The sequence below is a fragment of the Ambystoma mexicanum genome, chromosome 13 (assembly GCF_040938575.1).
Source record: "Ambystoma mexicanum isolate Mex_15411 chromosome 13, UKY_AmexF1_1, whole genome shotgun sequence".
Classification (NCBI taxonomy): domain Eukaryota; kingdom Metazoa; phylum Chordata; class Amphibia; order Caudata; family Ambystomatidae; genus Ambystoma; species Ambystoma mexicanum.
In genome coordinates, this window is record NC_090938.1 from 386644754 (window position 1) to 386668201 (window position 23448).

Below are 23448 nucleotides of genomic sequence, written 5' to 3' on the forward strand. Positions count from 1 at the left end.
CCTCTTAGTACACATGATAAGGATATAGTGAGATTACTGCTGGGTATGAGGGTGTTGGAAGTGTGGTGGTTGGGCAGAAAAACATCTGATGGATGCACTAGCTATACGACTGTGGCACTGCGGTTTAAGAGGAGAACACTCCAGGAATGTGTGCACTTGGGGGTATCAGCGCTCTAGGGTCATACAGTATGTCCCGGTGCCTCTTTGGTGTTATAAATGCCAAGAGTATGTCCATGTAGCACGAACATGTTAGAAAGATAAGCAGTGTAGTAAATGTGGTGGGCCCCATGATATTAAGGAATGTGTGACCGAGGATACGCCAAAGTGTTGTAATTGGGGTGGCGAAAAACTTGCATCATACGGAGGTTGCCTTAAGCAAGTAGAGGCCTGGAAAGGAATACAAACCAAAGTGAGCCAAAAAAACTGCTATGCTGTGGCTGTTCAGATTGTGAGAGTGGACAGGGAGGAAGCAGCGAGAAGTCCTAAGGTCCCTAAGGAAAAGGTGGATGTGGGGGTGCGGCAGAAACTTAGGAGTGGCAAGGTGGCCGTACAGGGGTTTGATGTCAGAATGGAGGACTTGTCATGTTTTATCATTGCAACTATTAACATGACGGCTGAGTGTCAGTCGAAATCTGACAGATTGCAGGTGGCGATGAGGGCCATAAAAATGCATCTGAAGATAAGGAATATCACTGGCAGGGATATCCACAAAATGATGAGTGGATTGTTAGGCAGAATCCTGTACAGTGCCCTTAGGGACCACTACACACGATTAAGACTACAGATGACAATACAAGTTTTACCTTTGGTGCAAGCCTGCACTACTATGTCAGAGTGGTAGCAGTGGCGGAGCAGCCAAGCTTATCTCAAGAGTATATGAGCAGTAGCAGAGATTACAGAAAAGGGGCCACACTTACTGTGACTCAAGCAAACACTGACTCAAGGTTTCAGGTATAAAAATATAAGTACATTTATTTTTAAACCATTCGTTATAAACACAACACTTCTATAAAACTGCAATAAAAACCACACGTTAAATATACTACAACTAACCAATTCACTTTGTACAGTAAGTCTCAAGATAAGTACCCTGTGTTTGAAAGAACCGGTGTTATGAACAAAACACGTTACCACAAATACACATGCAATCACTATTTGACAGTTCGGTCTACTAAACAAACGCATATCCGTGACATGAAATGCTACCGGGGCAAAAACACACTTAGCACCTGAGATACCCAGAGGGAGTTGGAGGCAAAAATCACAGGCAATATTTTGGTTAGGCAGGCAGAACAAGAAACACGCAAAGACAGGAGTTCAAAAGTCAAAGGGCCGGAGCCAGGGTCAAAAGACTCCGGGGCCAGTTGGCGAAGATCACACGGTCAAACAGTTCACGATTCAACGTAGCCAAACAGTACTTCGATATTGTCAATGTTCGGAAGCAAAAGTTATAAGAAGGATGGAAGACAAGAGCAAGCCTTCCAAATGAAGAAAAAGGGATTTCACCCAGTTTCCTCAACAGAACACAGTACCTTGTTCCTGTCAAGGAGTTCCCCCCTTCTCACCTGAATCCGTTCTTTACCGGCATCCTTGGATGCTGCCTTCCTTCGGATGGAACGGGTTTTGAAGAAGGCGGCCCGTGTCTCTGCCGAATCCAGAATGTGTTCAGTTTTCCAGGAGGCCGAATCCAGGAATCCAGGAGGTAAGGTAAGTTCGCTAGAACTCGAATCCAGGAGGAAGAAGAAGGGGGGGTTCAAGGAAGGGAAAGCGGAGTGGAAAGGAGAAGAACCGCAAGCTACGGAGCACACGTCTGGTCGCTACTTCGCAATAGCATTGAGACGCGCGGAGCCGCGGAAGGCGTGGTCTAGAAATAGAGAAAGGTTACGTCCAACGCATGGAGCGAGAAGGGAATGCGTTGGACGGCCATATTGGAGGTATTAATGTGTATAAGCCCGTTGTGACAGGGACCATGAGGCCCAAAAGGGGCGCACCCTGCGATTCATGACAGCATGCCTCCTCCCAAGACCCTTCCCTCCTGGTTTGCCCGGGTGGATGAGGTGGAACCTTCTGAGCAGCAGTGGGGCCTTGATGTTTGAGAGAGGTTCCCAGGTTCTTTCGCTAGGAGGATATCCTTTCCATTCAACCAGGTATTGAAGCTGGCCCCGTCAATACCTGGAATCACAAATACGAGATACCTCATATTCCAATTGGTCATCGACCAGAATAGGAGGAGGTCTGGAGGGTTTTTGGGAGGATGGATAGTAGGGTTTCAGTAAAGATGTGTGAAAGACTGGGTGTATCTTCTTCCAGGATTCAGGCAACTTGATCCAATAAGAAACAGGATTTATAATTTCTTTAATGGAAAATGGACCATAGTACCGAGGGGCCAGTTACTTGGCCGTAGATGTCGGGGTAGTAATTTTGAGGACAACCAGATCTGATCACCGACTGCATAAGAAGGGCCAGGTCTTCTTCTGGAATCTGCATATTTATTGGTCTGTTTCCTGGCCTTCTCCAAAAATTCCTTGGCTTCTTTATGTATGTTGACAAGGGTTTCGATCCAGGAGTCAACTGTAGGCACTGGTGTAGATTGAGGAAGAACAGAAGGTAGGACCGACGGATGAAATCCTTGACTACAATTAAAGAGGCTGATCTTAAGTGCTGATTGGTCAGAATTATTGTAAGCGAATTCAGCCACAGGTATCAGGAGCGACCAGTCATCCTGTACCTTGGTGGCGAAGCATCGAAGATACTGTTCCAGGGTTTGATTGACACGTTCTGTGATTCCGTTGGTTTGAGGGTGGTAACCTGACGAAAGGGCACGTTGGATCCCTAAGCATTGACAGAGATGTTTCCAAAATTGTGGGATGTATTGAGGTCCGCGATCCGAAATGATCTTGGAAGGGAGTCCATGCAAACAGAATATGTGTTCCAGGAAGATTCCTGCTAGTTCAGAAGAGGATGGTAATTTACGCATGGGCGTAAAATGAGCCATATGTGTGAACAAGTCTATGGTAACCATGATGGTGGTATACCCACGGGAGGGTGGCAGTTCCACAATGAAGTCCATAGCGATAATCTCCCAAGGCCTAGTTGGCAATGTAGGTTGTAGTAGAAGGCCGCTGGTTTCTTGTTATTGTGTTTATTTTGGCTGCAGACAACACAGGATTGAATGTACTGCCGTACGTCGGGTCTCATCCTAGGCCACCAGAATTGCCTTTGTATCAGACGGAGGGTATTGGTGACACCACGATTTCCGGAGTGTAGGGTATCGTGACAGAGATTCATTATTCTCTGTTGTAGTCTTTTTGTAGGGATGACCAACAGATTGTCTTTGAACAAATAACCTTCCCGGACCTTTACATTCCAAGGATTTCTTTTGGATTCATCCTTCCACAGATCAGAGGATTGGGTTTGGGCTTGGATTTCTTCGAGGAGGTTGACTGCCTGGGCCACAAAGATCGTGGGGGAAAACATCTGAGGATATGCCTTGTCATCAGTGGGCTCGTAGTCAGGTCTTTGAGATAAGGCGTCGGCGATCAGGTTTTGTGATTCAGGAATGTGAGTGATATGGAACTGGTACTGGGAAAAGAAATATGCCCAACACGCCTGATGACTGTTCCTACACTCCAAAGACTGTAGAATCTGGAGGTTCCGGTGGTCAGTACGGACCTGAACTGGATGTTTAGCTCCCAAACGTAGATGTCGCCATTCAGTGAAGGCTTGGCGAATGGCTAACAATTCTTTTTCCAGGACTGACTAACGTGTTTCACTAGGAGTCAGAGTTCGTGAGAGGTAAGCAATTGGGTGTTCCAGTTTATCTCCTAATTCTTGTTTCAGGACTGCGCCAATGGCATAATTTGAAGCGTCCATTTCTACCAGGAAAGGACGGCTAGTATCGGGTTGAGCCAAGATAGGAGCTTGCGTAAACTCTGTCTTTAAACGCTGGAACGCCATATCTTGTGGTGTTGACCAGAGGAAAGGAGTGTCTTTCTTCAGGAGAGCAACAATCAGTTGAACAATCTCTGAGAAATTAGATATGAATTTCCGGTAGAAATTGGCAAGTCCCAGGAAAGATTGAATTTGTTTCACGGAAGTAGGAGCAGGCCAGGTCAATATGGCTTTTACCTTTGAAGGGTCCATACCAATTCCTTCTGGGGTAAGAATAAACCCTAGGTAGTGAACGGAGGTCACATGAAACAAGCATTTTTCAGGTTTGGCCAGGAGTTTATGATCTCGGAGTCTCTGCAAAACTGCCTTCACGTGCTTTTCCTGTTGTTTAGGATCCTTGGAAAAGATCAGTATGTCATCCAGTTATACAATAACAAAGAGAAACAGCATGTCAGAGAACACCCTATCCATAAAGCTTTGGAAAATTGCCGGGGCGTTAGCCAATCCGAAGGGCATGACTAGGTACTCAAAATGGCCAAAGGGTGTTCTGAAGGCAGTTTTCCATTCGTCTCCTTCCCTGACACGGATCAAATGATAGGCGCCCCTGAGATCCAGCTTGGTGAATATCACTGCGCCTCTCACGGCTTCCAGGATATCCGAAATCAGGGGTAACGGGTACCGATCCTTGAGGGTACATTGATTTAGCCCGCGATAATCAAGGCAGGGACTGAGTTCCTCGGTATCCTTCTTGGGAACAAAGAATAGAGAAGCACCAGCAGGAGATTTCGAAGGTCTTATGGTGCCATTTTCAAGGTTGGTATCCAGGTATTCTCTTAGGGCCTTCTTCTCGGGTTCGGAAAGAATGAACATCCTGCCGAAGGGAATCACTGCAGAGGGTTCTGTATCTATTGCGCAGTCTTCAGGTCTGTGAGGGGGTAAGGCCTGGACAATGGCAGTCGAAAACACATCAGCATAAGCTTGGTAGACTTCAGGAACTTGCATGACATTGGATACCATTATGGTGTCTGTTGTTCCTTTGTTGGTTCCTATGGGTGTGTTAATGGAGGTTCTAGGGATAGACAATGAGACATGCAAAACTCCGAGCCTAGGAATAGGGAACCCGCAGACCAGTTGATATATGGGTTGTGTTTCTGTAGCCAGGGCATGCCAATACCAAGGGGTAAGGAGCTGACTTAATAATGTCAAACCTGATCAGCTCTCGATGGTGATTTATTGAAAGCTGGATCTCCTTGGTCTGAAGGCTTATGGGTCCTGATGTGAGGGGTCTTCCGTCGATAGCCTCCACAGGCTGCATGGTGCTTCGTGTTTCATAGGGAATCTGATGTTTATCAACCCACTCATGATCGATGAATATTCCCATAGCTCCGCAGTCTACCAGGGCCAAAATGGAATAGTTTGTATTCTTGGATGGTGATAAAAAGGCCTGTAGTACCACCAAATTGTTTTGTCCAGGAGAGTTCAAGGAAGGAATGGATGTGGAGCAAACATCTCTCTCCCGAAGCTCTGCTCCATCTAGGATCGGGAGCTGGCATTTCCCGAACGCCGAGGGGGTGCTAAAGGACACTCCCTAACCAAATGCTTATCTGAGGCGCAGTACATGCACAAGCCCGTATGAATTCTCCTCATTCTCTCTTGTGGAGATATGGGTCCACGAAAGGCCCCAATCTGCATGGGCTTGGATTCTGAGACTGGGCTTGGGTTGATTTCCGGTCTGGGGGTAACCTCAAATGATACCTTGGAAGGAGTTCCCCTGGATTTCTTCTTTTCTGACTTCCTTTCCTGGATACGGAAGTCAATCTGCATGGCAAGATCCATTAATGCCTGGAATGAGCTTGGTCGTGCCACTCTGGCCAGCTCATCCTTAATTTCTTCGTTCAATCCTCTCCTGAACAGGGTAAAACTTGCCTCAGTGGACCAGTCAGCTTCCTTTGCCAGTAGTTTAAATCGGGTCACATACGTGAGCATATCCTGGGCCCCTTGCTGAAAGTCTAACAAGCGTTCTTGTGCGCTGTAGACCTGCTCAGGGCGGTCAAACATGTCTTTTAGGGCCCGTATAAACCCATCATAATCGTCCAGGAGGGCATCACTAGAGTAAACGAGGGGAGTGGCCCAAGTCAAGGCATTCCCGTAAAGGTGAGAGATTATAAAACCCACCGTAGCCCTGGGGGTCACAAAATAGTAAGGCTTGAAGGTAAAGTGAACCAAGCACGTATCCAGGAATGCACGAAGGGTCTTTGCTGAGCCGTCGTATTTATCCACGACTCCGCCCAGTATAACACTCTCTTTTGTAGCAGAATCCCGGGATAGGACCAATTGTTTGAGAGCAGCATTCTCCGCTTTCAGATTCTGTACCTCGGTTGATAGTTCCTGCATACGACGCATCAAGTTCTGCACGGCAGCCTCCATGTCGATATCGCTTTCGATTCGGTTTCGTCTCAAACTGTCAAGGAGTTCCCCCCTTCTCACCTGAATCCGTTCTTTACCGGCATCCTTGGATGCTGCCTTCCTTCGGATGGAACGGGTTTTGAAGAAGGCGGCCCGTGTCTCTGCCGAATCCAGAATGCGTTCAGTTTTCCAGGAGGCCGAATCCAGGAATCTAGGAGGCAAGGTAAGTTCACTAGAACTCGAATCCAGGAGGAAGAAGAAGGGGGGGTTCAAGGAAGGGAAAGCGGAGTGGAAAGGAGAAGAACCGCAAGCTACGGAGCACACGTTTGGTCTCTACTTCGCAATAGCATTGAGACGTGCAAAGCCGTGGAAGGTGTGGTCTAGAAATAGAGAAAGGTTACGTCCAACGCATGGAGTGAGAAGGGAATGTGTTGGACGGCCATATTGGAGGTATTAATGTGTATAAGCCCGTTGTGACAGGGACCATGAGGCCCAAAAGGGGCGTACCCTGCGATTCATGACAGTTCCAGTGGTGCAGCTGGTGCCCTGGCAGATGTTCCTGTTGGTTTCCCACAGACCCACGATTCCTGCAGCTTCATTGTGAAGGAGGACGTCTGAAGGGGGTCTGCACCACACAGGGATGAAGCCGGCAGCAGCGACAAGGAATAAAAGGTGTGCTCCTTAAAAACAGGAGAGGCTCTTCAGGTGGCTATCCGGACCACTACAGCAATGTGCAGCGATTTCGACCAAGGAAGAGGATCTTCTGGCTGTAGAAGATGAGCTGGTTATCCCCACCAAGCTCAAGGGAAGAAGACTCCGGACTGGATCTTTTCTAAGTCGTTGAAGGGAAGATAGCTCAGGACATTCAGCAGTGCTTCACCGGGACGGGGTAGTTGCAGCAGCCATCGTTTTCTCCGCTTCTCTTCGGTTCCTTGTAGTTCCAGTGGCGACTCTATGACTTCTAGCCCAAGAGACCTGCCTTTTATGCGACAAACCCCCATTCACACAGCCTGGCTGTCAATCCCCCAGCAGGGGGGTTGTCCAGCCCAGACAACTACCCTGGCCAATCATGACAAAGTGCGTCTTGGGTTTCCTAGGATACCCCGTGCAGGGGGTGACTACACCTCTCCCTCACATTCAGCCCACCTAGACACCCAGGCACCTGGTGCAGGGCTTCTGAACAGAAAGCCCGCCAAAACACAGTGAACAAAGAAGGCGAACCTAGTTTGCCGTGCAAAGAAAGACACTAGAAGGACTTTAACAAAAAGAAATGGCGAGTAAAGCCAACCGGAGCCAAAAGAAAGACGATTTGGTCAAGCGGGTTTATGTTCGAGGCTAATATAATAGCCAAGAACAGTACCACGTTTATCTAATATAATCGCGGTAGAAACGTTATGGTAGATACCACTGCCACCAGCCAAGTCTAAATGTTAAAAGAGCAAAACAATGCTCTAGGAGGTACAGATAAAAAAAAGATACGAGTTAACCCTTTCCAGTACTCCATGGAAGATGGGTTGCTCTGGATCTGTGGTAGATTGACTAAGTAAAGTTAATGGTAACTTTACCCTTTTCTGTGGGACAGTAGTTGCCTCAGAAATGGAGTCGAGGGAAGTCTTAAAGACAACCCTGTGCCACAGCACTGAAGGTGCTGTGTAACACACAAAAAGAAGGGGGCTGTTGAAGTGGTGTGCTTCAGAGTCCACATTCACAAAAACAGAAAGAAACACATAGCAAAACATAGCTAAGAGTGGGGGAAAAGCTCTCACTCTTACCAAGTGGAAAGAATTAAACTCGAGAAGTCCAGCAAAGCTGCTGGGGGACTCACTACGTGAGGGAAATTAGCCATAGATGAGAATTCTCCCTAACACTCGCCCCCCCAGACTAAGGGACAGGAGGATTTAATCCACTCCTGGATGGACGTCATACCTCTAGTCGGTTAAAAACATCCTAGAGAGACCATCAGCATTTTGGTGGTGACTTCCTGCTCTGTGCTCAATGGAAAAATCAAATCCTTGCAGGCAGATTGACCATCTGAGTAATTTTGGGTTTTCCCCTTTCATTTGCAACAGCCATCACAAGGGTTGGTGGTCAGTCTGAATGGTGAAGGTAGATCCATACAAGTATGGTCTAAACCTCTTCAGTACCCACACAATAGCAATGCATTCTCTTTCTATTGTTGGCCACCTTGTCTCAGGATCCTTTAACTTCCTGCTGATGAAACAAATGGGGTGTTCCCTACCTTTCTCATCCAGTTTACTAAGGACCGCACCTATACCTACATTAGAAGCATCAGTTTGTACAACGAAGGGTTGGTGATAGTCAGGAGCTCTTAGGACTGGAGCTTGACAAAGGGCTTTCTTTAGACCTTCAAAGGCTTGATTGCACTCCTCATTCCACCTGACCTTTTTAGGAAATTTGGGAGAGGAGATGACATTCAAGGGAGAAGCTATGGTCCCATAGTTCTCTATGAAGTTCCTATAATACCCAGTGAGACCTAGGAAGGCTCTCACTTGGGTTTGAGTAGTATGGGTGGCCCAGTTTTGTACAGCTTGTACTTTGCTAGGCAGTGACCTGATTTCACCTCCTCCTACCACATGTCCAAGGTAGACCACTGAACTCTGACCAATTTGACATTTGCTTGCCTTTATGGTCAGATGGGCCTGTTCAAGAGCCTGCAATACATAACCTAGGTGTTCAACATGTTCTTTCCATGTAGGGTTGAACACTGAAATGTCATCCAAGTATGCCATGCAGCAGTCCTCCATCCCATTCAGAACTTGATTGACCATCCTCTGAAATGTAGCAGGTGCATTCTTTAATCCAAAAGGCATTACCTTGAATTGGTAGAGGCCAACTGGGGTGGAGAATGCAGTTTTCTCCTTGGCATGGCCTGTCAGGGCTATTTGCCAATAGCCTGACATTAGGTCAAATGTGCTGAGGTACTTGGCTGCACCAAGTCTGTCCACCAGCTCATCTGTCCTAGGCAAAGGATGGGCATCAGTCTTGGTGACTGCATTTAGAGCTCTATAGTCCATGCAGAATCTCAATTTCTTGGACACTGCCTTTGGTACAAGCATAACTGGGCTAGACCATGGGCTAGTAGAGGGTTCTATTACCCCGAGTTCAAGCATCTTGTTGACCTCATTCCTTATGTGGGATCTGACATTGTCTGACATTCTGTACCCCCTGATTTTGACAGGCAAACAGTCACCAGTGTGTATGTCATGCTGGCCCCAAGGGTTGAAGCCTGGTGAAAGTGAGAACAGGTAGGCAAACTGATTTAACAGTAACTTGCACTCATCCTGTTGGTCAGATGTGAGACTGGAAGAGAGATTAACTCCTTCCACTTGCTCATCTAAAGGTAAGCCTCTGAGAAGGTCAGGTAGAGGTTCACTCTCCTCCTCCTCCTGAGCTGAAGCTAGAAGCAAAGCTCCTATATCAGGTCTAGAGACATAAGCCTTTAAACGGTTGGTGTGAAAGACTCTGGGAGCCCTTAGGATTGCCTAAGTCCACCAGATAGTTCACCTCTCCAAGTTTGCCCACAACCTTGAAGGGTCCTATCCATTTGTCCTGCAAGGCCCTCTGCCTCGTGGGGACCATAATGAGAACAAGCTGGTCTTGAGTAAACTCAACCATGTTAGCCTTCTGGTCATGCCAATGTTTGACCAGCGCTTGACCAGCCTTCAAGTTATCACTTGCCTCTGCCATCATGTGTGACATTCTCCTCAGGAGACCTATCACATAGTCAGTCACTCTGACTGGCTTGGGGGAAGGAGCACTCTCCAACCCCTCCTTAATCAGGGCCATTGGACCTCTGACTGGATGGCCATAGAGAAGTTTTAAGGGACTGAATCCTACTCCCTCCTGAGGGACTTCTCTAAATGCAAGGAGAAGGCATGGCAGTAGAAGGTCCCACTTTCTTCTAAGGGGTTCTTCTAAAGCACCTATCATGCTCTTCATAGTTCTGTTAAACCTCTCTACCAGCCCATTGGTTTGAGGGTGGTAGGCAGTTGAGAACTTGTAAGTGACTCCACAGGTTTTCCACATGGTTTGCATGTAGTGGGACATAAAATGTGATCCCCTGTCAGATATCACCTCCTTAGGAAAACCTACTCTGGTAAAAATACCAAGTAGGGCCTTAGCCACAGCCGGAGCCGTAACAGTCCTCAAAGGTATGGCTTCAGGAAATCTAGTGGCATGGTCCACTACAACCAGGATAGACCTGTTGCCTGAAGTTTTGGGAGGGTCAAGAGGACCAAGAATGACAATCCCAACTCTCTCAAAAGGAATTCCCACCACTGGGAGAGGCACTAAGGGTGCCACATTCTTGGATCCACTCTTGCCAGAGGTTTGGCAAGTGTGGCAGCTTCTGCAGAATTTGTCTACTTCTGTACCCATCTTAGGCCAGTAGAAGTGCAGAGATAGCCTTTCTTTGGTCTTCTTAAAACTTAAGTGACCAGCCAAAGGTACCTCATGGGCTAACTGCAGAAACTGGAGTCGGTTCACTAGAGGTACTACAAGTCTTCTGTAGTCTCCAGGGGTTGACTCAGTTGGTTCACTGTAGAAGAGGCAATCTTCCCAGTGCAACCTATACTTCCCAGGCTCAGTCCCATTGAGCTGAGAAGCTGCCTGTTGACGAAGACCTTCCAAGGTAGGACACTCTCTTTGTCCTTTACTGAAATCTTCTCTGTTGGGTCCACCTTCTGCCAGTAAAGACTGCACCTCAGGATGGTCAACAGGGTCAAGATCTCCTACCACGGTAAGATCCTCTTCTAGATCTGATTCCTCAGTATCTAGTTTGACCATACAGGTTTGAACCTCACACTCAGCCTCAGCTGGTGTGAGAGTCACAGGTGTGACTTTGGACAGTCTCGGAGATGTCCTTCTGGGCAGAGGAGTGCTTGCTGTTTTCTTGCTGGCAGACTTAGGTTTCCCCTTTGTCTTTTCTTGCCCTGCAATGGCAATAAGTAAGTCCTGTGGTCTTGGGGTGATAGCTTCCTCTATCATGTCCCCAGGAGAGCCTCTTAAGGTTCTCTTCCTTGCAGACGTTGTGAGCTCCTGCGTCCTTCTGCTGGGGGGGCCTGAGTGTGCTGGACACAACTCCAAGAGTTTTAAGGTCATTACCCAACACGACCCTCCCAGGTACATTATTTTGCACACTTACAGGTATTCTGACAGTCATGTCATTACACTGGATGAGAGCTGGTAACTGGGGAACCATTTGCACAGGGCCTCCAGCTAACTTGGTTAAGTGTTTGGGTGCCTTAGCAACATCCTCCACTTTGAAAAAACATTCATCAGCCATAGTTATGCTGGCTCCAGTGTCTCTGATGGCAGGGGTCTCCTGACCATTCACACGAACACTATCTTTATATTACTCTTTAGTATTATCTGGGATTGAGTTATAGACATCTAAGTTCTGTTGTTCCCAAAGACCCAAGGACACTAAAGAAACACTAGCTGAGACTCTCATGGGCTCATCAGCTAGTAGCTGAAAGTTTCCATTGGTCATAGGTACTTCATCCACCTGGGAGAAGGCTAAGGAGACAGTGTTGATCCCTGAAGGTTTACCCTTACACTTGGGATCTCCTTTCACATGGCCAGGCAACCCACAAACAAAGCATTTTCCAAATGCTCTCTTGAATGGGGGTTTGCCCTGGCCTCCATCTGGTGTGGAACCAGGTGGTACACTAGCCTGATTCGGTTTACCTTGTGGCTAACCCTGGTTATGTTTGGGGCCCTCTTTTGGATTGGAATTATTGGAATTCTCTGTGTTGTCTTTCTTTGGCTGCTTCCCTTCATCCTTCTTCTGAGTAGCCCCAGAATCCTTGTGAGTGGCCCTGTTGGCAACCCACAAGTCAGCAGCCTTAGCTAGTTTCTTGGGATCTATCTCCTTTGAATCAGCCAAGTGCTGTCTGAGTTCAGGAAAGCAGACATCAAAAATAGACTCCAACATTACAAGATTCCTTGAACCTTCATAAGTGTTCACTTTGTAGCACTTAACCCAACCATCTAAGTTTTTCAAACATTCACACACCCAGGTAGCCCAAGGGGTACTTTCATGCTTTTTGAGGGTTCTAAACCTTTTAAGATACTGGGAAGGGGTCTTCCCAGACCTAGCTATTAATGCTAGTTTCACACACGCATAATCCTGTTTATCCTGCTCCCCCAACTCCATTACAGCATCATTTGCAACAGGGGGAGTCTAGAGAAAAGCCAAGGAATCAACTGATTCCCTGAGATACCTTGAATCCCATGATTGTACTCAAAAATTGCTAACCAATCCAAAATATCAAGTTTAGTCTCATACATACCAATAATTTCTTTTGGTATACGGGGTCTCTTAGGGCTTGAAGACCTAGAGGACTCTGGGAGAGAAGCATTTTCTAGAGACAATTTCTTCATTTCTAGTTCATGGTTCAGCTCCATTCCTCTGAGCCTTAACTCTTGATGTTTCATGGCAGTTTGTGCATCAATACGTTTCACTTCCAATTCAAGTCTCATTTTCTCAAGTGCAATAAATTCAGGAGTAAGTGTAGGACCTGTGGGGGTCCCTGTGGACAGAGGTTGTGCATTCTGAGCAGGCAAGGGAGTTGCAGGGTTTCCTAGGAAGGACTCATCTACTTCTTCACAATGAACACTCTCAGAATCAGAAACATCAAATTCCACATTTGCTGGAGGGGTGGGTCCTTCTGACCCACTCTCCAGGCTTTTTCCCATTAACTTTGCAACCAGTTCAGATTTCTTTCCTTTACCAGAGATATTATTATCCCTACACATGGTTCTCAGAACCTCAGCAGTATAGAGTAAAAGACTCTCTTCAGTGTAGTTTTCCATATTTGACATGATTTCTTAGTTAAATAGAATTAGTGGTGTTAGCCTTGTGGTTAGTTGAACCTAAGCAACAGCAGCACTCTTAAGTGTAATCACTCTACTTCCAAATCCTCACCGCTGTACACCAGTGTTAGGCAGAATCCTGTGCAGTGCCCTTAGCGACCACTACACACGATTAAGACTACACGTGGCAATACAAGTTTTACCTTTGGTACAAGCCTGTACTACTATGTCAGAGTGGTAGCAGTGGCGGAGCAGCCAGGCTTATCTCAAGAGTATATGAGCAGTAGCAGAGATTACACAAAAGGGACTACAATTACTGTGACTCAAGCAAACACTGACTCAAGGTTTCAGGTATAAAAATATAAGTACATTTATTTTTAAACCATTCGTTATAAACACAGCACTTCTATAAAACTGCAATAAAAACCACACGTTAAATATACTACAACTAACCAATTCACTTTTTACAGTAAGTCTCAAGGTAAGTACCCTGTGTTTGAATGAACCGGTGTTATGAACAAAACATGTTACAGTGAATACACTTGCGATCACTTTTTGACAGTTCGGTCTACTAAACAAACGCGTATCCGTGACATGAAATGCTACCGGGGCAAAAACACACTTAGCACCTAAGATACCCAGAGGGAGTTGGAGGCACAAATCACAGGCAATATTTTGGTTAGGCAGGCAGAATCAAGAAACACGCAAAGACAGGAGTTCAAAAGTCAAAGGCAGGGTCGAAAGACACCGGGGCCAGTTGCCGAAGATCACACAGTCAAACACTTCACGATTCAACATAGCCAAAAAGTACTTCGATATTGTCAATGTTCGGAAGCAAAAGTTATAAGAAGGAGGGAAGACAAGGGCAAGCCTTGGAAATGAAGAAAAAGGGATTTCACCCAGTTTCCTCAACAGAACACAGTACCTTGTTCCAGTGGTGCAGCTGGTGGCCAGGCAGATGTTCCTGTTGGTTTCCCGCAGACCCACGATTCCTGGAGCTTCGTTGTGAAGGAGGACGCCTGAAGGGGGTCTGCACCACACAGGTATGAAGCCGGCAGCAGCGACAAGGAATAAAAGGTGCGCTCCTTAAAAACAGGAGAGGCTCTTCAGGTGGCTATCCGGACCACTACAGCAATGTGCAGCGATTTCGACCAAGGAAGAGGATCCTCTGGCTGTAGAAGATGAGCTGGTTATCCCCACCAAGCTCAAGGGAAGAAAACTCCGGACTGGATCTTCTCTAAGTCGTTGAAGGGAAGATAGCTCAGGACTGCAGCAGGGCTTCACCGTGACGGGGTAGTTGCAGCAGCTGTCATTCTCTCCGCTTCTCTTCGGTTCCTTGTAGTTCCAGTGGCGACTCTCTGACTTCTAGCCCAAGAGACCTGCCTTTTATGCGAAAAACCCCCATTCACACAGCCTGGCTGTCAATTCCCCAGCAGGGGGGTTGTCCAGCCCGGACAACTACCCTGGCCAATCATGACAAAGTGCGACTTGGGTTTACTAGGATACCCCGTGCAGGGGGTGACTACACCCCTCCCTCACATTCAGCCCACCTAGACACCCAGGCGCCTGGTGGAGGGCTTCTGAACAGAAAGCCCGCCAAAAGACAATAAACAAAGAAGGCAAACCTAGTTTGCCGTGCAAAGTAAGACACTAGAAGGACTTTAACAAAAAGAAATGGCGAAAAAACCCAACCGGAGCCAAAAGAAAGACGATTTGGTCAAGCGGGTTTATGTTTGAGGCTAATATAATAGCCAAGAACAGTACCACGTTTATCTAATATAATCGCGGTAGAAAAGTTAGGGTAGATACCACTGCCACCAGCCAAGTCTAAATGTTAAAAGAGCAAAACAATGCTCTAGGAGGTACAGATAAAAAAAGGGATAGAAGTTAACCCTTTCCAGTACTCCATGGAAGATGGGTTGCACTGGATCTGTGGTAGATTGACTAAGTAAAGTTAATGGTAACTTTACCCTTTTCTGGGGGACAGTAGTCGCCTCAGAAATGGAGTCGAGGGAAGCCTTAAAGACAACCTGGTGCCACGGCACTGATGGTGCTGTGTGACACACAAAAAGAAGGGGGCTGCTGAAGTGGTGTGCTTCAGAGTCCACATTCACAAAAACAGAAAGAAACACATAGCAAAACACAGGTAAGAGTGGGGGAAAAGCTCTCACTCTTACCAAGTGGAAAAAATGAAACTCCAAAAGGGAAATTAGCCGTAGATGAGAATTCTCCCTCACATGGATGTGATGCTGCCCATGAAAGTTCAGGAGTTTGACATTATGGCAGTGGAATGCTAGGAGTTTATTGGCGAATGGACAGGAGCTGAAGAGAGAGCTATTGAAAGAGGGTGACGTGGACATTGTGTGTGTACAGGAGACTTGGTTGAGAGGAGGTCTCAACTTTCACTTTCCAGGGGTTTTGTTGTATTGGAAGGATAGAGACGTAGATAGAGGCAGTGGTGTTGGTATTTTGGTTAAGAATGGTATTCAATGCTCAGTAGTTGAGTTTTATGTAGACATTGAACTCATAGGTATAACATTACTGGTGGGTAATGGAACCATAGTTGTTTTCAACTTCTATAACCCATGCAAACCCCTTGATACAGGGGTGTTACAGGATGACCTAGATCGAGGGGGCATGTTTATATTCTGTGGCGATTTCAATAGTGATAATACCTTATGGAATCGTTTGGTGACTGACATGAATATGGATAGACGAGGCAATGGCAGAAGAGTGTGGGCTTGTATTGTTGAACTCTAAAGAATATGCAAGGATGGATGTGACTACGAGCAAGGGGTCATGCCTTGATTTGATGTGAGTTTCGGCATGTTTGGTGACTAAGTGCATGTGGAAGGTGAGGATGATGCGGAGATAGGGGAGTGATCATGGTGCTGGAGGTAAACGTCAGGATGGTAATAGTGACGACCTTTGTCCCCCAGGGTTGTAACATTAAAAAGATGGACTGGGTGAAGTTTGATATGAGGTGTGGTGGATTGATGATTGGCAGTGGAGAAGGTGGAGGGCAGAGTTCACAATTGCCTTCTACAGTAGAACAGTTGAATCGAGCGATAGTATATGTGTTTCCGAGTGTAGTGGAGGAATTGGCTCCACCATGGAGAAAGCAGTTTAAGAAGCCAAAGGTCCTGTGGTAGTCGTCAGAATGTTCGGTGGCTGTAAGGGATAGGAAGAGGAAATGACAGAAGGCCTTGCGCTCCAAGAGTGTGGAGGATGTTGTGGTGTATAAAAAGGCCAGGGCATTTGCCCAACAGATAATCAGGACACATAAAAGGGATTATTGGAGGGAATATGTCAGTACTCTTTCTGGGGGTACGAGTAATTATTCCCTGGCAACTAGACAAGAGATGAGAAATGTCATGACCGCGAATGTGAGTGTGTTGAGAATTTGGAGCTGTGGACACCCTGTATGGACATGCCTTTCACGAAGGGGGAGTTACAGAAAGCCTTGAAGGGGAGTAGGGATTCTAGCCCGGGACAGGATGGTGTGTGAAATGTCTTCCTGCAGAAGTTGCTGGATAACTGCTTGGAGGTAGTGTTGAGACTGTACAATATGGTGTGGGCCAGTGGGACAATGCCGCGTGGGTGGTAGAGGTTTATCATTCTCCCGATTTTGAAACCGGAGAAACCAGCCGATTCCTGTGGGTCCTATCGACCCATAGCCCTGACATCTGTCCTGCATAAAGTAATGGAGAAAATGGTGTATGGAAGACTGGTGTACGTTTTGGAGTCGGAGAGTAAACTGAGAGTGTTCCAACACGGATTTCGGAAACATAGGTCAGTTATGGATGCTGTGATTACTCTGATGTTGGACATTGAAGAGGCTTTGAGCTGCAGGGAAATGGTCGGCGCAATCTTCATAGACATGGAGAAGTCTTATGATATGGTGTGGAGAGGAGGGCTGCTCTATGCACTGTGGGAGAAAGATGTTAAAGGGACATATTTTTCTTGGGTGAAGAATGTTTTATAAAATAGAGTGTTTCTTGTGAAAGTAAGGGATACGTTATCTCAGGATTTCCTGATGGAGAATGGTACTCCTTAGGGCAGCGTTATTAGTCCTGTTCACTTTAATATAGCTGTGGTGGTGTCATAGGAAAGATCTGGGAGTGTGGAGGCAAGGTTGGCTTCTTTTACGGATGATGGGGTGCTATGGGCGGGAAACAAGTGAGGTTGTAGTATTCAGGAGAAGTTGCAAATAACATAAGATGACATGGAAGGATGGTGCAAGAAATGGGGTTTTACGATATCTAGCTCCAAATCAGTTTGTATGCTGTATCGTAGACGTAGAACAAGAGTAAGCCTGGGCCTTAAACTGTGTGGGATTGTGTTGTTAGAAGTAACAGAATTTAGATACCTGGGAGTGTTTCTGGATGAGCGGTTGCATTGGACCACACAGGTTGACAGGACGATAGCGAGTTGTAAAGGGTGTCTAAATCTGCAGAGGTCAGCGTCGGGTCAGGAGTGGGGGATGTAAAAAGAGCATGAGACTGTTGTACATAGGATTGGTTGGGAGTGTGTTGTTGGAGAACGGGGTTCAACTGCAGCTACAGTAAGACTCAGCTTGGTTCGCTGGATAGAGTCCAGGTAAGGGTGTTGAAAAGTGTGACAGGCACAGTAAGGTTGTCGCCTACTGAAGCCGTGCAGGTGTTAGTGGGTGTGTTGCCCTTGGATTTGAGGAGGCTGGAATTGTGTGTTGAATATTGGTTGAAATGCCAATCCTTCAGTGCTTGGCACCCAGTGGAAAAAGAGTGCCTGATGGTTAACTGGATGCATGTGTACAAAGATGAAAGCTGTGAGAGAAGATGGGGGACCTTTTGGTTTCATGCTGATAGGTTAGCGAAGCCTCTGGGGGTGGAGGCACTATACATTGTGGAGAATGTTGATAGCGTGCTGTTTCACATTTGGGTGCTTTATGAACCAAAGATCTGTTTGGAATTGGCAAAAGTAGTGGCGAAAAAGCAGTGCGACAGAGGGGAGATAAAAAAAAAAGGTGCTTGGGAATGTGGGAGGTAAAGTAGGTACACAGGAGTATACTGATGGATGCAGGGACCTCGGCAGGCACAAAGTAGGTATGGCCTACTATTTTAAGGCGGAAGAGGAGTTTCAGATGGCTAGCATATCAGATAATGTCTCCATATGCATGACAGAATTGATGGCAGTGAATATGGCAGTGGTTAGAACTATGAAGAAATGACGGGCTAAAGTGGTGGTGTTTGTGGATTCGCTGAGTCCGTTACAAGCTATAAAGGAAGGGAATGGTGATAGAAAAGATATAGTGTTGCATACTAGACAGCAGCTGGAGAACTGCACAGTATGGGGTTGGGGATTGAGTTGGCATGGATCCCCAGTCATTGTGGGATATTGGGTAACAAATTGGTGGACAGGGCTGCATATGAGGACACCTTACACGGAGGTAGTGGATTTAGAGATGCCCTTAAGTTCAGGTGGTTGTGGAGTTAAGGGAGAATGGCAGAGCAAATGGGACACACACAGAAGGGGAGGCACTTGTAGGCGGTACAAAGGAAGTTTCGGTGTAAGAGATGTGGGGGGGGATGCAGAGTTGGCACCAAGAGAGGAAACTATCTTGAATCGGCTAAGAGTGGGGCACGCAGGTTTGAAAGGTTGGAAGTTTAAGATGGGTAGAGTCACTTCTGTGAATTGTAAGGCATGTCGAAGCCCAGAAAAGGTGGATCACTATGTGATGGGATGCGAAAAGTTCTGAATTCAGAGGGAACTGCTAATAACCAGGATGAGTAGCATTGGGGTGGTAGTCAGGGAACATATTACCTGTTTCCCCTAAAAACTGTATCAGAGGACAAGCAGTGCAGGTTCTTTCTTCAGTATGCTAGGGAGACTGGTAAGTGGGAGGAGCTTTAGCGGCGTTGCACTTCTGACAAGGTTGACGAACAGCAAAAATCATCTCTCCAGATGGAAATCGACGGAAATCCCTTGAGGAGCCATCCTAAGAAGAAGATGAAGAAGATGAAGATGAAATTGCCATGTGTGACAGAAAGTGTCCCAAAAACAATGAACTGGGAACGTTTGAGCGTATACTGCGCTCATGGTCCTGAATAAGGGTGAAACATATATGCAGTTGCCCGCATTCTACAGAGTTGTATGTCCTGAGTTGAAAAATACTATGTAAAACATAGCACTGCTCTATTACACAAAGACAATTTTCTCGAGTAGATGGCTTGCATTTGAGCTAATTTGTTTATCCACAATGCTCTGCTCATGTAGCTCTATCCTGGAGATGATTTTCTACTGGTGACTATAGCAGGTGTGACTTGGATGAAATGGGATCTATACATATATGTATGTGGGAAGTGATGATCAACTTAACTGAGTGTCCCACCTGTTGCAAAGCCCGTGAGCAACTACCTAACAGATGGGATTCACAATGACAAAGAAAATTAGAGGCTGGCAAGATAGCTCAGTGGGTTGAGTGCTCACTGCTGCAATCTGTGCGTGAGCTGCCGGTCGCAGTTTTGAATCCTACCTAGCAAGGCCAACTCAGTCTCTCATCCTTCTGAGGTCAATAAATGAGTATCAACTCTGGTTGGGTATTATTGTATGCATATATGTTCTATATTAACCGCTATATAAGTAACAAAACAGAGGGGCGTCTGGGAAACTCTCTACCAGCACGAACACAGCCCATTGACTTGTTCTTGGATGGATGGCCCCTGGGAGAGTCTCAACCAAGTCTTTAGCTCACTGTTCTTTTCACAGAGAAGATATTTCCCCGCATATCAGTCTTTGCCCTGTCCAGGGGCAGTCCAGCACCAAATTGCTAGGCAATTCTCCCCTGAACAAGAGTACCACAGCAACCCCCATACACGTGTTTCAGCCTAGTTGGGCAATATCAGTGATGTGAAGCTGTGCCTCTCTAAGAGCAGTGAGTAAGGGGTCCACGTCTGTATTCCCCCAGTAACTTAGGGTGAGACTTGGTACGCAAAACAGAGGGGGGTCTGGGAAACTCTCTGCCAGCACGAGCACAGCGCATTGACTTGTTCTTGGGTGGATGGCCCCTAGGAGAGTCTCAACCAAGTCTTTAGCTCACTGTTCTTTTCACAGAGGAGAAATATCCCAGCATATCAGTCTTTGCCCTGTCCAGGGGCAGTCCAGCACCGAATTGCTAGACAATTCTCCCCTGAACAAGAGTACCACAGCAACCCCCATACACGTGTAGGGGGATCTGGGAAACTCTCTACCAGCACGAGACATTTTTTGAGTGAACTTTGCCTCATGAATAGGAAAGCATTTGTCCATGTTCCTATATAAAGATCCCTTATACTGCCGCCATTGCAAGTCACTAATCATTTGTGAGACTGCTTACTTTGACCAGCAGTGCTGTGTCAGATCAGAGGAAGGGGAAGAGCTTGGCCAGAGCTCAGGAAAAATGCCAAGTGGCCTGGCACCCTTTAGAGGCCACAAACAGTATGGATTCAGTTCAGCTCCCTAATTTTTTATAAAGAGCCCACGTTCCCACTTTTACTTAATCGGCGATTTTGTTTATTACCGTGTCCACTTCTTGGCAATCAGGCTACCTAAAAGCTACAGAAATGCAGTCTGCCTGGGAGACTGGTGCGGCAAACTGCCAGGCCGCACACATGCAGCTCTGCTAACAGGAATAACAGTGCCTTTTCTGCACACAGCTTTAATGTGGCGGGGATCAGAACTACAGCCTGTATTTTCAGAACCTCGCTCCCAGGGTTGGGAGACAAAAGGAACGGCAGCTCCTATTTTTACCCTGCTCGGGTGGCAGGGAACACAGAGAAATGGCGTGTTCCTTTTTAGAAACAGCTCTGCTCTGAAGAGTTCTGAGAACCGAGCAGCCGTAGGTCTCGCGCTTTCCCCAAGCAGGCATATCTAGGGCTGCTGTCAAGAATCCAGCTGTCAGTCTTGAGTGCACCTTTTCAGGGTCGTCCTGGAGCCGTAATGCTCTTGCTGGTGTCTTTTAGTGCTGGTGTTTGTGTCCGCCTGTGTTTCTGTGCCCGTGAGTGTATCTGTGGATGTGGCCATCGGTTGTGTCGGCGTCGTCCAACTGCAGGGTGTTTTTTTTCTTGAAAACACACTCTTCACGCCCAAGGGAGAGAACTTCCGGTGGGCTGGCACAAACCATAGAGCAGATCTCACTTCCTGTGCCAAAGGTCTAAACCATTAAAGCGTGTATGGTGTAAAAGCGTTATTCATGTGTGCATAGCGATGAGAGGAGCGCGGCTGGGCCTGACTTTCATTATTTGGAGTTCTTCAAGTATTCCGCACGTTCATATGAATGGGTGGGTGAACTTAAGCGGAGACCATCCAAACTATATATAATGACAGTAACTGATTTTTGCACTACTATGTATGTATTGTATATGATGGTGCCTACTTTGTTACTATTGGCCCCATTCCATGTCTCATTTTGTGCCTAGCACCTCCTAGGCTTTGGTTGCATGTGATCACTCTCATGTTATGCACCCAATTACGGGACTGCTCGAATCCCTGCGGCAATCTCGTGTAAGGTGTTTTTGATCTAATTGTAGAGCCTGACTAGCGTGACATATGGACAGAGCGGTGACGGACAGCCTTGTTTCATGCTGAAACAAGATCACTGTAAGGAAAACATTCATCTAAACCTTGAAAGACACACAATGAGGGTGCGTCTCTTCAGACAACGATGCTAATAACCAACCCTACTGAAACCTCACCCCTCTGCATACACCTCTCAACCTCTAACTAAACACAACCATACCTCTAAAACCATAGCAACCCGCACGCACTTCACTACACTGCAACAACAAACAAACCACACAGAGCCTTACACAGCAGCACACGACAAACAACGACCAGATACCACACCAAAAAGCTCAGTAAACAGTGTTAACCAAACTGAAGCTGCCAAAAGCACATCACAGCTCCCTTGCTCTTTCTCCAAACGTTGTCCTACAAACGTACCCCAACCGACGTCCTTTTTTTCAGATCTGCCAGGGCGCCAGGGGACCACTCCGGTGGTGATAGTGCACTGTATAAATATCCTTTAACATTAACATTAAAGTGTCATAGCCCCCAAATGCTTACATGAATAAAGACAGCTGGATCCGGGTGCAGTTCTGAGTTCCATGAGCACTTATCACAAGTTATATTAACCGCGTGTGAGGGGACAGAACGTCTGTCTCAATCTGTGAAGTCTGAGATCTTTGTTAAATACTCTCCTCTCTCCCTTAGGACCACCGAGGCCCGCCGGAAGGCCGAAGCTGCCATGCTGGCGGCACAACGAGCACTGGAAGCCTGCAGGATGGCAAAAATTATGACCCAGGACCTGGAAATGCTATTGGATGTGCCAGGTGAGAGGTGGTAGGGAAGCAAGAGAGAAGGCGGAAGCTGTGAGTGGCAGGGGCAGGAATGGGACCTGGGATTCACAGGTGGGCGGTGCAGCGATTGGGGCAGCACCTTGGAAGGCTGAAGGTGTGTGAGGCCGTAGAAATGGGAACAGAGCTGTTATGTCCTATCTTTCTTTCTCTTATGCTGGAACAATAGCCCCTAAAATGAACATGGGAGAATTAAAAATCCGGGGTGAGGACAGTACCTTGATGTGCCGGAGAAGGAAATGGGGACAGTGTATACGGGAGGAAGGGATCAGCAGGGAAGCAAAGCTCTGGCCCTCATTACGGTTTTGCCGGTCTGGAAAAAAAATAACCTGTAATTACGGCACCAGCCTTTTTCCAGACCAGCAAAACACAAGTCTGCTGGTGGGGGCCACGGATCTCCAGTCAGGCCTGACCCGCAGGTAGATCAGGCCCCTACCGGCAAAGAAATGGCTGAATCACCGGCACCGGTAGCACCGGTGGTGATTCAAGCAATCCCATTTCCATGGAGTCCTATCCATCGGAATGGGAACTTACCAGCTGTCCGCCGCCCGTAATGTCCTGGTAATACCAGGATATCGAATGGCGGGGACAGTAAGGGCAGTTTGCCGGTATCCCACCAGTAACACCTGCAGGATACTGGGCAACTCTAGAAGCGTCTGGTGTTTGGGAGCAACTGGTATGTGACAGTGCTTAGGAAAAATGTAAGCAGGTCAGGAGAACTGCGACAGAAGTTTGCAGCTTAACGCGGCTTCCAGCATCCTTGTCTTTTTTTTTTATTTCTTTTTTTTGTATTTACGGTTAAATTGTACATTTTTCAAACAAGCACTGGACATCACATTTTTCTTCTTATACATTAGACGCAATCCAAGCTAACAATTCACTACACAATTCCATTTGCCACCATTATTCCCATTATAAAAATTAAAACAGTATACAAGGAAAA

At 46.8% G+C, this 23448-nt stretch overlaps 1 protein-coding gene across 4 annotated transcripts in view; it reads left to right on the forward strand.

The window, feature by feature from the left end:
• Positions 1-23448, forward strand: part of JPH4 (junctophilin 4) — a 403230-nt gene that overhangs the window by 83171 nt on the left and 296611 nt on the right. For all 4 annotated transcript variants that reach the window (XM_069633939.1, XM_069633941.1, XM_069633940.1 and 1 more), the window contains exon 4: positions 22363-22481. In XM_069633939.1, coding sequence (XP_069490040.1) covers positions 22363-22481 — 119 coding nt within the window. The remainder of the gene's footprint in view (positions 1-22362; positions 22482-23448) is intronic.